The following is a 16134-nucleotide window of genomic DNA, read 5'->3' on the forward strand; positions in this document are numbered from 1 at the left end:
ATATATATATATATATATATATATATATATATATATATAGTGCGTAAAGCGGGCAGATTCAATGACTGATTAATCTGGTCTCGTCATGCCCAAAGAGACCCTTCAGAAGCTGTTCCGTGCAGTTTGTTCCTGTCTGGTGTTTATCAAGGGGGCTCAGCATCTAAAAATAATATTATGTACTGTATAATCAGTTGATATCTTCATAACTTTCGAGTTTGGTGGCAGGGTGCAAGAATGTCTTGCAGTAAAACATTCTTGAAGAGTTTAAGAAAGAGCCCATCACCCGTGACTGTATTTGCTTTTATTTATTAATTTATTTGTGTTACGCTTCAGTGAAACCAGAAAACGTATAAATGTGATTTGTATGAATTTGCTACCAATTTGCAGAAACATGTAAATGGTTACAAATTATGCAATTGTATTGGTCATAGCTGTCAATACACTAATAATCCTAATAATTGATTATTAGGACTTTTGTAATATCCAAAGTGTTATAATTGCATAACCGAAATACAGCTAATGAGGCTGGCACGTTTTGCATGGTTTTTGGGTCAAAATTCCATACCCTTCAGTGTAATTATGAATCATACCAGAATAATCATACTGAATCATTAACATACTTTCCTGATGCTTCACATAGCTTAATTGTATCAGGTGTAATAAAATTGAACTGTCATTTACATGACCCTCCTCTATGATGAGAAATCCAACAGAAAAGGTGCCTAGGCCTCTGATGGACATGAAGGCATCATGCTCCAGGATTGGAAAGACTGTGACGAGGGTGGGCAGTTACCAGAAGAGTTGACAAAAGTCTGCACTGTCTATACAGAGTCCTCCCACCTAAACCCAGCTACCCCTGCCTCCCTCGCGTAGTCCCTCACTTGTCCTCTGTGTGCTTCATTAACGTACCCATCTAGGAGCAGTTTGCAGAAGTGTCCGGCCAGGAACCATGGGCATCAGAAGCAGTTACAGCGGTCTATCTAGGCTTATCTTCATTGGCGCTCTGGCCATCTGCATGGCTTTTGTGCAGTCAGGTAACATCACCTCCTTCCCATCTGCCCAGTGATGGACTTTTCATAGATGTGTGGAGTTCTTAGGAAAGATTCAGTGGGTGCTGATTTATTGGCAGCTATGGGTGAGAAATTGAGTTTTGGTCAGTGAGAAGAATTTTGTGGCTTGTATTGATGTGTGAGGTGTCGATCAGTTTATTATTTTGTGGCCATGTTGAAGAATGTCCAAAAAAAACATGATATCTAAAAATTTTCACAATCATGGTCTGGCAAGACCCTTTTCAGTGCCATGAATAGCCTGAGAATGAAAGAGGGACGCACGCGCACAGCTAAAAAGTAAAAACTTGTTTAATGAACATTTGCAAAACGACTTTTGTTGCATTATTGTTGCTTTGGGCTACAAAATTAAAATGACAAAAAAAAATGTGTTAATAGATTCAGTGTAAAAATAAAAAAGTGCTTTTTTTTTGTTGCTCAAGACACTTGAACTTATGCCAGAACCAAGTATCTTTATAGTGGCATAAGTGCAGGACTTCATCAACTCAGATGTTCTCTTTTTCACAACTAGGTGTTGAACCTGAATTTAGTCTTGGGTTCAGTGTGAACAAGGACAAAGAGATAGTTTGTTACACTCTGGGAAAAACAAGATGTATACAAATGCACAAAGAGCACAAAGTTAATTTTTACAGCTACAAAAAGCACCATTTTTAAAAATCAGAATTGCAAAACAGTTGCCATTTATGACCTTAATCTCTTAGTACTGAATAAAATGGTTCCAAAAGATGTATTGAAATGCAGAAACCTGCTCATAAAGTTGGATAAAATGACTCTTCAAGGCAATCTCAGACTTTCCCGCCAGAATACACGAGGTCATGTACATTCAAGGTCCAAAGGAAGTAGTGATGGCACAGTTGATATTTCTCATGTGAATGCACTTATATTGATATCATGGCATCATAAATGGTTCTAAAATCTGATCATGATGTCACAGTCTGTTTTAATAAATTGCATACACTCTTATAGGGGTAATATGATGCGATTTCAAGTTTTCTTTTCTCTTTAGAGTGTTATAAGCCAATTTGTGCATACATAAATCCCTAAAGTTGCAAAGACTGAAGTCTTAAACCCAAAGAGATATTCTTTATAAAAGTTAAGACACGCCTTACTAAAACGCCTCGTTTAAACACACCCCAACATGTCTAGGTCACTGTATGGGAAGATTTACATAACATGCCCAAATGTTCACGCAAAAAAAGAAGGAATTTCTTGATTCTCATTGTAGTATTGTTGCTGCCGCCGCCATGTCATGGAGACGCTGTGTGTTTCGCTGTGAAAGCAAAACTACTTTGTTTGGTCTTCCAAAAGAGGACCCAACTAGAAATCAGTGGTTAAGTTGTATTTACAACACAGTTCCAGAACAGTTCAACCCAAATATTTGTGTGTGTGTGTAATGCATTTAACGGAGGACTGTTTACTGAACCTACAATGCCAGCTGTTCTGACTTACAACCTGTAAATATGTTTTCATATTTAAAAGAGTTCGCCACTGATGAATGCAAATAATAAAATAAAAAAACATGAGTTTTGGGCAGTGTAGAGTAGCGCTTGTTGTTTGTCGTTTCTCCGATCACAAATGCAGAAAAATGGTTTTATGTTTACGTGACCCAATACGTGCAACGTGTAAAAAGACAGTATAAGTCAATATAATCAAGTAATTATGTCTCCACTGGATGCAACAAATGCCTTGTTTGTAATGGATTTTTTATTTTTTTTTGGTTTTGTCTGGTCGTGCAGGAAGACGACATCACAGTATGGTAATTGGCATTACGTTTCCATCACACGCTTGAGGTATTCGGTCAATCACATTGCACTGGATAGCTGGCAAATCAGAGCACACCTCGCTTTTCAGACTGATGTGCTTTGTAAAAATCTACGTGTTTCAGAAAGGCAGGGTATAGAGGAGCAACAATAATGTACAGTATGTGGGAAAATAATGTGTTGTTTTTTAACCTTAAACCGCATAATCACATTGCATTACAACACCCTTTTAAAAATAAAGGTTTTGGCATTTGGTTCCATGAAGAACCTTTAACATCCATGGATAGTTTCCATTCCACAAAAGGTGCTTTATACAGATAAAAAGGTTCTTTAAATTTTTAAGTGTTCTTTACACTAAGAAAAAATATTATAAGAACTGTTTAGTTGCTGCAAAAAACGTTATTTTTTAGATTGTATGTTGAAGAACTTTTTTTATGCAGATATTAACACACTAAAGATTTTTTTTTTTTTTTTTTACTTAAAAAAAAAAACTTGACTGTGAATTCAGGTGTGAGGGAATTTTTAATGCGTGATAATTTTCTTGATTTCTCTTAATACTTCTTGTCGGTATAACTTTTTTTAAAATTAATTTATTTTTGATAATTTATTGGGTAAAAAAACATTGATGAAGACAACAAATTCTGTAACAGCGTTGACTAGTCCTATTCAAGTCCATTCACATTTATTTATATAGCTTGTCATACAGATGCACAGTAATAAATGGTAACAACAATAACCTATCAATGATACAAGCTTCAAATATGAAGCAAATTCAAATTGTGTGATAAAGCAGCTTTATAATGGTGTCATTATTCATTTCTGGTTCACATCAATTATGAAATTATGAAATTAGTTTGTTTAGTTCAGCAGCTCTACACAAGTAGTTATTCAGCTCGAGTCAGTTCAGTGTTAATTCAATCCAGTTCAGTAATCGTGCCGATGTTGCAAAATTCAACAGTTGTGAAACTAATTCGATTCAGCTAAAGCCGCTACAGAAGACGATTGTGTCATCATCCCGCTCAGTTCAGTTTAAGGTTTGTTCTCTGATAGTGTCACTGCAGTCAAATTGATAATATTAGTGAATATTAAGTTTCATAAAATTAACTTAATGCATTTCTGTTATTTTTCCGAGTGTGATGATTCCCGGCCTGACCGACCGGCGGGTGTGAGGTGAGATGAGGACACAGGCACAGTGGCTGAGGATTGTGTCATTCACATACACCTGTCTACATGTTTTCATCTCACAGTTCTGTGTTAAAATACAAGAAACGAAACAACGTTCTTGGCCTTGTCCTCTCGCCAAATGTTTAAGCAGTACTTAATAAATATTTAAGCAGGTCATGAAGTGAGAAACACAAAAAAGTGTGTTTTTTCCAAATCAACAGATTACGTACACTGATGCCGAGATGCATGCTTTTCCACAGACTGGCTTCATAAACAAGCTTCTTTGACTTGCAGTGTACTGGCTGTGTTTCGGCCGTTGATTCCTCAGCCTCAAGCCGTCCTCTCTGACCATACAAGCGCCCTTTTGTACCCTCAAGTGAAGGGCTCATTGATGCATTCCTGGCTTTGCACCCCGGTGTTCCTTACCTACTGCCTGCTTCAAGTTAGGAAAGTGTGTGTCTTGCTAAGCAAACAGACTATTACCAAAAATACGTATGCTGGCTATTCTTGATTGTGTGACTCCAAATATTAACTTTTAATTTTAAGATTTGTGATGGAATATGAGCATTTTAGTGTTTAGTTGCATTGAAAGGTGGTATAAGTGGCCACTGCATGTAAATACTTGTATTTTTGAACATTTCAGTGAACAAACTAGTGCTCTGTTATGTTTGTCAGTTTGATTTTAGCAAATTTTTGACCCATGCCATTAGGTTTTTCGAGTAGGGTCAGGCTAGGTATCCCACTGTTTGTCCATGTTCACTCTGTCTGTCTTTATCCCTTCATTTTGGGGTCAGAACCTTTGTCCATAAGGTGCCCTCTGGGAACTTTGGGAAAGCTGTAGCATAGGAAATCAGCTTTGGGCTTGGTGAGTGTGGTGTAGGTGAGAAAAGTCGCATGGCTGTTCCATGCCTGCAGGAGATGTGGAATGTTAGTGAGAGATGCGAGGAGAAGAAGAGAGGAGGAAACATGCAGTTGAGACACTCATTGAGTCGTACAGAATGTGACTAACATTTGCCACTCTCTAGACCTATGCATTCCCTGTGCTTAATTTCAGGGGAAGAAAAAAAATTACCTTTTGGAGCTCACCTTAGCAAATACTAACATTTTTGTATTATCCTAACATTAAAGTTGTTTTTTCAGCACCTTAAATTCAGCAACTTTATCTATTTATTAATTAAAATCCTTAAGAACTTTTTTCCCCGTTTGGCACCTGCTGGCTGTGAACGGATTTAATGATTGATTGATCTTTTTATTTATTTATTTAGTATTCTCATTTGTAAATATTATTTAGTTATTTAAAAATATATCATATTAGATTATTTTTATTTAGTATTCTTGTAGCTATAATTTAGCTATATAAACATATTATTTGATAATTTGTATTTATTTTGTGTTTACTCCTAATTTATTATTTTCTTATTTGTAGTATTGTATTATGTAGATATTTACATATATCATCCCAAGTTATTTTATTTTTTATAACTTTTACTTGCAACTATTAAGTTATTTAAATATGTACTATTTTTGTTTGTTTTGTTTATTTACTATTCTTAGTTGTGGCTATTATTTGGCTAAATATATCATGTTTTGTAAATTTATTTATTTTGTACTCTTATAGCTATATATATATATATATATATATATATATATATATATATATGTGTGTGTGTGTGTGTGTGTATGTGTGTGTGTGTGTGTGTGTGTGTGTGTGTGTGGGTGTTTGTGTTTTATATGTATATTGAACAAAATTATAAATGCAAAACATTTGTTTTTGCCCCCATTTTTCATGAGCTGAACTAAACAAAACAAAAGGCCTATTTCTCTCAAATAGTGTTCACAAATCTGTCAAAATCTGTGTTATTGAGTCCTTCTTCTTTGCGAGATAAAAAAAACCCAAAAGTGTTGCGTTTATAATTTTGTTCAGTGTATTTTTCTTGTAAATACATATATATATATTTTGTCTGTGGAATGATTTGCACAAAAATGTTCTCTGACAATATGTATTGTTTAATATACTTTGATTCTGACTAAAGTTTTCTTTTTTTTCTTTTTTTTCTTTTTCTTCTTCTTCTTCTTCCCATCAGAAACAGTCGCTGATTCCTCCCCTACACTGCAGTATGATAATCAGGACACACTATCCGGTGCTGGAAGCTTCGATGTGACAACAAAAATACCTTTTCAAGAAGACCCCACGGAGAGCACCCGCACCTATGATTATGAGGATGGAACATACTCAATAACTCTGGATGAGGAAGAAGGTAAAGTTACCACTGAATTACCACTGAAATGTGGATGATGAAGATATCTTTTATATTTGATGTTTTTATGCATTTTAGGGTGTGTAATGACAGCTGTGTTATTTCTGGTTTCAGTTGTGTTGGGGCCAGGTGCCATCACAGCTATCGTCATCGCCGTGTTCCTCGGAGCCTCTGTTCTTCTCGCTCTCATTGTGATCATGCTCAGAAAGTTCACTGCCTCTTAAGGGACATTTAAGTGTTTTCATTTCCTCCCTTCCTCAAACCCATCTTTTCTTTTTACTTTCCTCTGAACTGTATTTTCAAGTGTCTCATTGGTGGCAGGTCCTTCGTGAAATGAATGCTCTTTGCTGAGACCTGTTTTGTGATTTCTTACTCCTATAAAACTGAAGACAGAGAAAAACAGAATTAGGCTGAACAAAAAAGTAACTGCAATCAAGAGAAATCATGGGTTCATTTGTTTGGTGACCGTATAATCAATATCCTCTTGTAATAAGGTTTAGACTTAAATGTTGAAAGGCAGAATTATTATATTAAAGACACATTTTAAGATATAGTTTAATACCATCCATGTGCAACTAGTTTTTTTTTTCATACTGATACTGTATTGTATGATACTGTATTGTAATATATACCAATTTTCTTGTCCTTTAGAGTTTAAGATAAAGTGTGTGCATGTGTGTGTACAGTATGTATTGAGCGAAATCAAAGTAGTCTAAGAGTGAGTGATTTAATTGAACTTTTATACATAAACTGATGAAACTGTCACCTTGTGATTGGTCACTGAACAGATAAAGAGACCATGTTTAATTTGTTTCTTTCACTGAAATTGTGTGTGTGTGTGTATATATATATATATATATATATATATATATATATATTATTCATTATTATTAATTTATTTATTTTATAATGCTTTGCCATTAGTTTATTATTTATATTCTCTTTATGGTCAGCTGCAGAGGAGACAGTCCTTAAAAAAACTTAACAGAATGGAGCTGAAATGTAGGCCTCCCTCAACAAAATACGGGGTCATATGATGAGATTTAAATTTTTCCTTTCTCTTTGGAGTTTTACAAGCTATTGGTGCATCAAGAACATCTGTAAAGTAACAAAGACTAAAGTCTCAAATCCAAAGAGATATTCTTTATCAAATTTAAGACTCTGCCACGCCCCCCTAAAACAGCTCATTCAAACACGCCCCCACATGTCTTCGTCAGGGTGTGGAAATATTTGTAATGCCACCCAAATATTCACACAAAAAAAAATGTATGTGTGATTTCAGTAACCGAATTTAGCAAAAGCACTTTATTTGGCCTTCCGAATGTAGATGCATTTAGGAATCTTCAAGATTAACTTACAACAGAACAGCAACGCATTTTATGGACGACCATTTCGTGAACCTATGAGAGAAGGTAATTCTGATTTTGCTACGATAATCTGGCGCTTCTGAATCAGATACTGTAAGTATGTTTTGTTATTAGTTTAAGCAGGGCTCAACATTAAGCTTTGACATGAGCTTTTCCTTGACCAAGTAAATCAATCATTCACCTGGGAGATTTTTTTTTTTTTTGGCACAAATATAATTTATTCTGAAGCAGTCTCGTCAGTGTTCTATCAGGCAGAGGCGTCGTGCCCATTAGAAGTGAGGGGGCACGTGCCCCCTCAGATTTCTGACCCAAGTGGATTTTAAATGCAGCTTCCAAACGAAAAAAAAATTGCAGAATAATATTTATTATAATAAACATCAGAGACGTCCAGAAGAGTCATCACTGAGACGCAGTGTTTTGTTCACTTGCTCGCTGACTGAATTATTTAGCGAATTCTCTCATCAGAAATAACAAAAAGTGCAGATGTGCGTACGAATGTAAGTAAGATAGTCGTTTCATAATGTAAAGTGCTTCAGTGATTTTAATGGGAGTTTTTGAGAGTGCCTGAACTCTGGCTAGACTGAATGTAAATGTTCTTTACTCTCTGTAAAATGAAAGTGTTAAAATAAGTATCTTACAATATTGTTATTAAAATTTACATTAAATGCAAATTCAGTCGTATTAAAAATATTTTATGGCATGATATGGCACTTAAGTAAAAAGTCAGGTTTTTATGTGTAGTTAATAGATTACACTACATTTCCATATATTGATCAAATAGCAATCTATAAAGGTGCAAAACGCGTTTACCACATATTTGAGAAACGAGATATTTCCTGATATATTAAGCATGTTTGGAATTGTTTTGAATAAAAAGGAAAAAAAAAATAAAAAAAATAAGCCTATATCAGTTATACAGTGCTTTCGTAAAATGACTTATACCCCCGACCACCCCCCCCCCCCCCCCCGCCAAAAAAATGTGCCCCCTCAAAAATCATGAATGCATGACGCCCCTGCTATCAGGTATTACTTTGAGGTATTACTCAGCATATTTTTTTATATTTGCCTTAAATTGATTACTGTTACACTTTTTAACTTCATGAAGGACACTATTTACGTTGAATTATTACATGTGATCAATCCCAAATGCGGAGTTATGCTCGTCGCGAGCGCGTGTGTGTGCGTGTGATAGAGAGAGAGAGAGTCACACAGAGGAGTCAGCTGTCTTTGCCCTATGTGGCTTGTGTACAGCAAACACATATGAGCTTCATCACTGTCTCTGTCACACGACTCTGTTCCGCTTTGGGTCTTGAACTGATGGTAAAACTAAGGACATTATTAACTGTCTTTAACGTTACATGTAACGTATTTTGAAAGACGAAGCTCACGATTATGGAAAGGGCCGTTACATTACCGACGAGTGCTTGCGGTGTTATTAAAAAACGAAGCATTAACATGTTAGACTGCACCCCATAAACACACAATTAAGCCTATAAAAAAAGAAGTCAATCCTTTTAAACCATTGTAGTATTTTGGTGAAGGAGTTGTAGTGTTATATGAGATTTTTGATTGTCGGCTCGTTGGTCTAGGGGTATGATTCTCGCTTAGGGTGCGAGAGGTCCCGGGTTCAAATCCCGGACGAGCCCAAATGTTTTTTAATCTTATTTTATTTTTAATTACTTTTTGATATACGCAGTATTGAAATGTGGGCTGTTCCTCCGAGTTTTCTTGAAAAAAATGTGGGAGATTTAATAAAGCTTACGGTTCTTTAGCGTTCGGTGTCAACACCCTTGCTTTCATGTGCTTACAGCGCCACTATGTGCTTAAAACTAAATGCAAGGTCCATTTAATATTGTCAGTAGTTGACAAATAAATACTTTCAGAAAGGTATACTGACAAATAATGTAGATTTCGAGAGAAAAAAAGTTTTATAGTCGTTTCTCGTTTTTTTTTGAATATATATATATAAGCTCTTGTAATAAGTAATGAATCACTTGTTCTTATCCTTTGAAGTAGAATCTGCAAAAAGAAGCCAACTATGCAGATGCAAAAAACGTATGACCCCGACGTGATTTGAACACGCAACCTTCTGATCTGGAGTCAGACGCGCTACCGTTGCGCCACGAGGTCGGTGTAAAGACTATGTTCTTTACTACGCTATGTCACTACGCCACTATGCATAGTAATTTATTTTTTGATGGATTTACGTTTTAGGATGTAAATGAAGGCGTAAGAAAGCGGTGGAAATGCATTTACATATCATGCTAACATGCCAACTCACCATCTCTATGAAAAATCTCTAGGTGGGTACCAACGATATGCAACCGTGGCCGGTTAGCTCAGTTGGTTAGAGCGTGGTGCTAATAACGCCAAGGTCGCGGGTTCGATCCCCGTACTGGCCAGTTGTGTTTTGGATAGATTGTTCAAATGCCATAGTTTTTCGAGTGGCAAATAAATAACTTTAATAAATAAGGTTTAAAAAATTTTAATGATCAAATGTGGTGATTATAGACCATTGCTAGAGAGCAAAAACAAATTAAAATAAATAAATAAACAAATGTAAAATGCATATATTTAAATCAAAACAAAATTTTATTGTAAATGTATTGTACACTGCTCTTATATTACAAAAAAATCAGCAAAATGCATATTTAAAGCAAAACATCATTTTATTGTAGATTTATTGTGCACTGCTCTGATACAAAAAAAAAATAACAAAAATTACATTAAAAAATCTGCTAGGTTCCAAATATACTGCTTCCTATTTAAATCCTATGTCTATGATTATTCATGATGTAAGATATTTTCTTTTGTGTGAGTGATAATACAATAACTGGAATGCTTGAATAAGTCGAGGACCAGTAAAGAAAGCAGTGCTCTAGGACCCTTAATGTCCCAAAATGGCACGGAAGACCAGAGGCCAGTTTCTGCAGAATTCCAACAAAGTAATGGCATGGAGTCTCAAATGGTCATTACTGAATGTACAGTTGTATAGACTTTTATTTTGAAAAACTATCATGATATTAATATTGTCAATCATGTTAATACGTCCGAGAGATATGAAGTGATTTATTTGCTGCTTGTTGTTTCACTCAACAGGGACCAGAATTTCTGTAATGAATATCAATCTTAAGATATTTCAACGTGTGCAAAGAAAGTGTGAAAGGTAAGCATAGCCGATCTTTTGGGCAAATTAAAATACAAACTTGCGCTTTACAGTCAAATGTTAAGCAAATAGTTAAATCCACCAAGAGTTCACATTACATTGTAGTTTTAGGATTTAGAAAAGCGTTTATCGTTATATAAAAGAACTTAAGTAAATTTTCTGTACTTTCTGTGCTCATGAAGGTCATGATTGAACAGTAGTTTGACCAATATCATGCAGGCATTGTACATAATTGACCAATCATGCCATTTGCGATCTAAAGAGACCAGTCAAAGCAATAAAAATACGCATATATACTCTATAATGCATGAGGACTGTAGAGAGCATGTCATGTCAATAGAAAAAGGCAATTTAGAAATCCTGTCAGGGGGATGTGAAAAGGAGTAGGAGGATGCTTAGGTAGCTAGCTTGAAGCCAATGAGGCTGTCAATAAGAACAAGTCCAGTCTGGTCACTCTGATGTTAAGGGCTTTATTTTCCTTCCAAATCAGGTATTAGGTATGGGTGTGTATACAGGGGTATATGTGTGGGAGCGTGTGGTTTCTACAAAAGGACAGAATTACAATGATTTAGTTAACAATAAACATAACATTGAATATTGAATTCACAGGAGATAACGTAATTTAAACAATACATAAGGCCATCTACTCATACTATAAATCTCAAATACAGATGACCTAAGGATCATTACTGAGATGACCTGAGGATCATTACTGGCCCATTGTCTGATTTCGAAGCCACCAGAGGAGAGGGTAGTGCGCAGACTATGAAGGAGATCTCTGGCTTCCTCTGGGGTAGGGAAACTCTGTAAACAGTTATCCACATAGAAGTTACTGAGTATGGAATGGTGAATGCACTCATCTGCCTGAGCATCTTTAATGATCCTCTGGAGGATGTAAATAGCACAGCAAGGGCTTGAGGTTGTGCCAAAGGGGAGGACTTGCCATTCATACACAGTTGGGGGAGCTTTACAGTCCAGGTCACGCCAGAGGAATCGCAGGAGAGGTTTATCCTGGGGCAATAGGCGCACCTGGTGAAACATTGATTTAATGTCTCCACTGATTGCAATCTTGTGCTGCCTAAAATGGAGCAAAACTCCAAGGAGGGAAGGCCTGAGGATTGGTCCAGGAAGTAACTGTGAATTCAAACACTGATTTCGGTAGAAGGAACAATCAAACACAATGCGATCTTTACCATTGTGATGCACATTGTGGTGAGGTATGAACCAGGACTCAGGAGTATCTTCTAGATTAGAGGATGACAACTTCTTTACATACCCAGCATTAACTAATTTCTGGATCTCGTCAGTATAGTTCTCTGCCTGTTGTGGATTTTGAAGGAGTCGCCTTTCACAGCTGCGGAGACGGGACATTACTGCTTCCTTGGGGGCCTTCAGAGGGGGCCAGGGGTCTACACGGAGGAGGGCTGCTGCATATTGTAGGACACAGTCAACAGGTGTTCTGATAGTTTGGGTCTCAAGCTGGTGTATTGCCTCTTGATCCTGTTTGGACCGAACCACTGCTTTCATGCTTCTCTGTGGTAATGCATCAATCTGCCATAGTTTCTGAACATTATGGTGGATGTCATCAGGTGGGCATTTAAAGGAGATATAATGAGAACAAGTAGAAGGTAAGCTAGAAAGATCTCTTGCAGGACCTTGCAGTGTCCAGCCAAGCCGGGTCTTGATTGCTACAGGGGTTCCAGGAGTGCCTAATTTGACAGGTTGTGTTGGGATGATAAGGTGTGTATGATCAGCCCCTATAAGGAGAAGTGGCCTTACTCTATTAAGCTGTTTGATAGGGAGCTGATGGGGAGGTGTGAGTAGCGCCGCTGGAGGAATTTCACCTGGTGAGAATGTTCTGACAATGATAGCTGTTCAGCAGTGAAGGCTTGACTGATCACATAGGACTTACTAGGATGCACTTTAGGAATAAGGGTGAAGGATACAGAAGCTCCATTAAGAGTCTGAACATCCTGTCTCACAGTTCTCAGCTGTAGACTCTCAGATTTACCTTTTAGCTGAAGTGTTTGGGCAGCAGGGTGAAGGAGGATTGTGCTTTTGGACCCATCATCCAGTATGGCATAAGTGTCTAAGGATCGGTCTCCATTGCGCAGGGTCACTTCAACTACCTTCAGTAGTACTTTATTGCAGTCACTAGGGTGGTCAAGATATAGATTTTGCACTTGCCTCTGGTTTACGTTGCATAGGATGTGTAGGTGTTTCCCCATTACACTGGCTGCAGCGTCCCTTCAGGTCACATTGGGTTGTAAAGTGATCTCGTAAACATCGCCAACAACGTCTCTGTTCCTTGATCCAGTTAGTTATCTGGGTTTTGGTGAGCTGGATGAAATCACCACACTTACTGACATGATGTTCGGTAGAATTGCAGTAAGCGCACACTGGATAGGATTTAGCCAGGTTGTTAGGAGGCTGAATAACTTTCGGTGAGGGAATTTGGGCTTTAGAGGAGGTCATGTGAGAGGAGGTTTTAATACCATGGAGTATGGTTGTACTTCTTAATGGGTGAGGAGGTGGAGGCCTCTGCTGGATAGGCTGAAATGTCCTTTCTCTCCTAGGCTGGCAGCGGCTTCTTGTTGTAGCCAGTTGGAAAAATCTACGAGGTTATAAGACAGGGAACCTGGTCTACTCAAACATATCCATCTCTTAAACTGGCAGGACTGCTCATGGGGAAGCTTCTCTAAAAGTCGCTCAACATGTGAGCCACAGGTAAGCTCAGATAGACCTTCAGGGCCCATGGACTGAAGGAGGCCCAATAATGCCTGCACTCGAAGCGAAAATTGGTCTAAGCCTCTACCATCACCTGTACGAATAACAGGCATCTCCATGATGGTCCGGAGCTCCTTCAAAGCAAGCTGTCTAGGTTGACCATAACGCTCATCTAGGGCTCGTATAGCTTGAGTGTAAGGATCTGGGGCATAAACATAAGCCAAAGCAAGTCTCCTCGCCTGGTCTACCTTTAGATGATCCAACAGGATGTGGTATTTATATTGCTCTGATTCTCTTGGATCTAACAAGTTGGATAGGGCCATCTTTAACATCATGTACTGACATTCATCTTCCCTCGTGAGATCAGGGAAAGAAGGACCTTCTACCCTCCAATGGTTTAACTGCAGGGGGCAACTAGGAGGAACTAGTTGGTTTAAAGGGGCAGCCGATGTCAGGTGGTGGGGCTGCACATTGAGAGACTGATATGCCGGCTGAACAGAATAGGACAAAACACCAGGCAAAGGTTGGTTTGGCAGTGTATAGGCTGGGTGCATGGGGTTATAGGAGGCTGGTGCTTGATAAGTGGCAGGAAACTGAACACAGCCAAGAGGATGCGTGCTCTGCAATGACTGTGGCATAGGTTGGGTAGGAGGGGCACGACTTACAGGAGGCAAAGGAGATGGAAGCTGTGGCTGAAGTAGGAGAGGAGGGGGCCTATGGTCCTCTGTATGGGCTTGTGGAAATGCTGCTGATTAAAGGTTAAGATTATCAGGGCAAGGGGATGGCAAGCGAGACCGTGAGGAATGAGTGCTGCTTCCAAGCATACACTGCTGGATTAGTCTACCCTGATTTCTTAATTCTTCTACTAATTGTTGTAGGAGTGCAGTTTGAGCATCAGGAATGGGAGCTATTGGAGGGGTATGTGGGTGCTCAACATCAGGGGTTTGCACTCTCTCAGATCTGACAAGCAAGTGAGGTTGTGGAATGTCCTCCTGAATGTCTCCCTCCATGGGCAATTCCAACTCCTCTGGCTCTTCCTCAGACTCATCCTCTTTCCAGGGTTGATAATGAGGACCAGTACCAGGAATATCTGCAGGATGGAGCAGTTGTTGTTCTGGTGATTCTGCTGTAGGTTGCGACCGCTGATGATGTTGTAGGATGAAATCATCATAATGTGTGGGGAGCTGAGCCTGGCGACGTGGGCGCTCATGTGGAGACAATGACGGCAGGGAGTGACTAGACATATCCACTGATCATCAATGAGTTCCGGCTCGAAGGACCATGAAAAGGAGTAGGAGGATGCTTAGGTAGCTAGCTTGAAGCCAATGGGGCGGTCAATAAGAACAGGTCCAGTCTAGTCACTCTGATGTTAAGGTCTTTATTTTCCTTCCAAATCAGGTATAAGGTATGGGTGTGTATGCAGGGGTGTATGTGTGGGAGCGTGTGGTTTCTACAGAATTACAATGATTTATTTAACAATAAACATAACATTGAATTCACAGGAGATAACGTAATTTAAACAATGCATAAGGCCATCTACTCATACTATAAATCTCAAATACATATCTAAATAACTAAGGAACATGCTTAAGCAGGAAATACAGCAAAATAAACACACTTAGGACAAACTTAAGAAATACAGAATAATAGTTAAGTGTCAAACAAAAGCACGTACATGGTCAAATACACACACAGGGGGAAAAACAAAGGAAAAAGAACTCAGTCCTCTGCACAGTGCATACATGTGCACCAGAATGAAGGTGCTGTGGGCACAGGTGCAATTTATAGTGTCCTAATTGGCTTGAGATCAGGGGGGTGGAGCTAGAAGTTAATCGTAAATTAACAAGCCAAGAGGGGTGAAGCACATGCTTGGCACCTTGAAGCTTAAGGACACATAGCTTTTCAACAGGATGTTTTGAGAAAAGAGCATGTACAGCACGTACTCTGGCCTATTTGTACTTGACATTATGATAACTGTCACAGTCTGACCTACGGCAACTGTCAGGCATGTCATGCTGCACTCGCTCTTGCACTTTATCTCAGTGCTTTATGAGCTGGTCAGTAGTGCTTTGTGCTGTAGACAGACGTCCCTCCCTTAAGCAGACTGAGAAACAGAGTTAGGCCTGATAAGGATAAAAACAGCGCACACATCCACACACACTTACGTCCCTAAAGCTTTCAGTCTCCCTTTTTCATGAACAAGTCATTCTCTCTTTCAAAGCTTTCAAGATGTTTTATGGCAGGGCTGATTTATGGACTGGGAAAGAGGCCTCAGAAAGAACATGAAGTCGTGAGTCTTGAGATTATCAAAGGAAGCTGAACAGCAGGACTCTTGCTGCATACAGTGAGAGCTGACCACTAGGACCACCACTTTCTATTTTTAGTCATATATCATCATAGATATATATACATAGATGCCTTGTTAGCGACTGTTTATATGGGCCGCTATACGTTAGCCGTCTGCCATATTGGAAGGGTCAATTTGACGTCATTCACCATCATAATCAATTATTTATTTGAAGATGCCACGGTTGGGGGTTGGTGGGGCAAGATGGCGACCGAGGCAGTTGGCGATATTCAAGGCTAAGGAAAGATAAATGATTTTCTCACCTTAAACGTTAAATT

General features: G+C 38.4%; 1 protein-coding gene and 3 non-coding genes across 4 annotated transcripts; 3 read left to right on the plus strand and 1 right to left on the minus strand.

Annotated features, from left to right (window-relative positions):
- The first annotated feature begins 787 nt into the window (after nt 1–787).
- LOC132154564 (protein SNORC-like) lies at nt 788–7051 on the plus strand. The gene is made up of 3 exons (XM_059563178.1): nt 788–1034; nt 6076–6249; nt 6364–7051. The coding sequence occupies exons 1-3, from the start codon at nt 950–952 to the stop codon at nt 6471–6473; spliced, it is 369 nt and encodes a 122-aa protein (XP_059419161.1). The 5' UTR covers nt 788–949; the 3' UTR covers nt 6474–7051.
- A 2139-nt stretch (nt 7052–9190) lies between these two features.
- On the plus strand, nt 9191–9262 carry trnap-agg (transfer RNA proline (anticodon AGG)). Its single transcript has one exon. It is a non-coding gene; the product is annotated as a tRNA-Pro (tRNA).
- A 412-nt stretch (nt 9263–9674) lies between these two features.
- trnaw-cca (transfer RNA tryptophan (anticodon CCA)) lies at nt 9675–9746 on the minus strand. The gene has a single exon. It is a non-coding gene; the product is annotated as a tRNA-Trp (tRNA).
- A 198-nt stretch (nt 9747–9944) lies between these two features.
- Nucleotides 9945–10018, plus strand: trnai-aau (transfer RNA isoleucine (anticodon AAU)). Its single transcript has one exon. It is a non-coding gene; the product is annotated as a tRNA-Ile (tRNA).
- Nucleotides 10019–16134: the final 6116 nt, after the last annotated feature.

Source organism: Carassius carassius, chromosome 12, assembly GCF_963082965.1.
Source record: "Carassius carassius chromosome 12, fCarCar2.1, whole genome shotgun sequence".
NCBI lineage: Eukaryota > Metazoa > Chordata > Actinopteri > Cypriniformes > Cyprinidae > Carassius > Carassius carassius.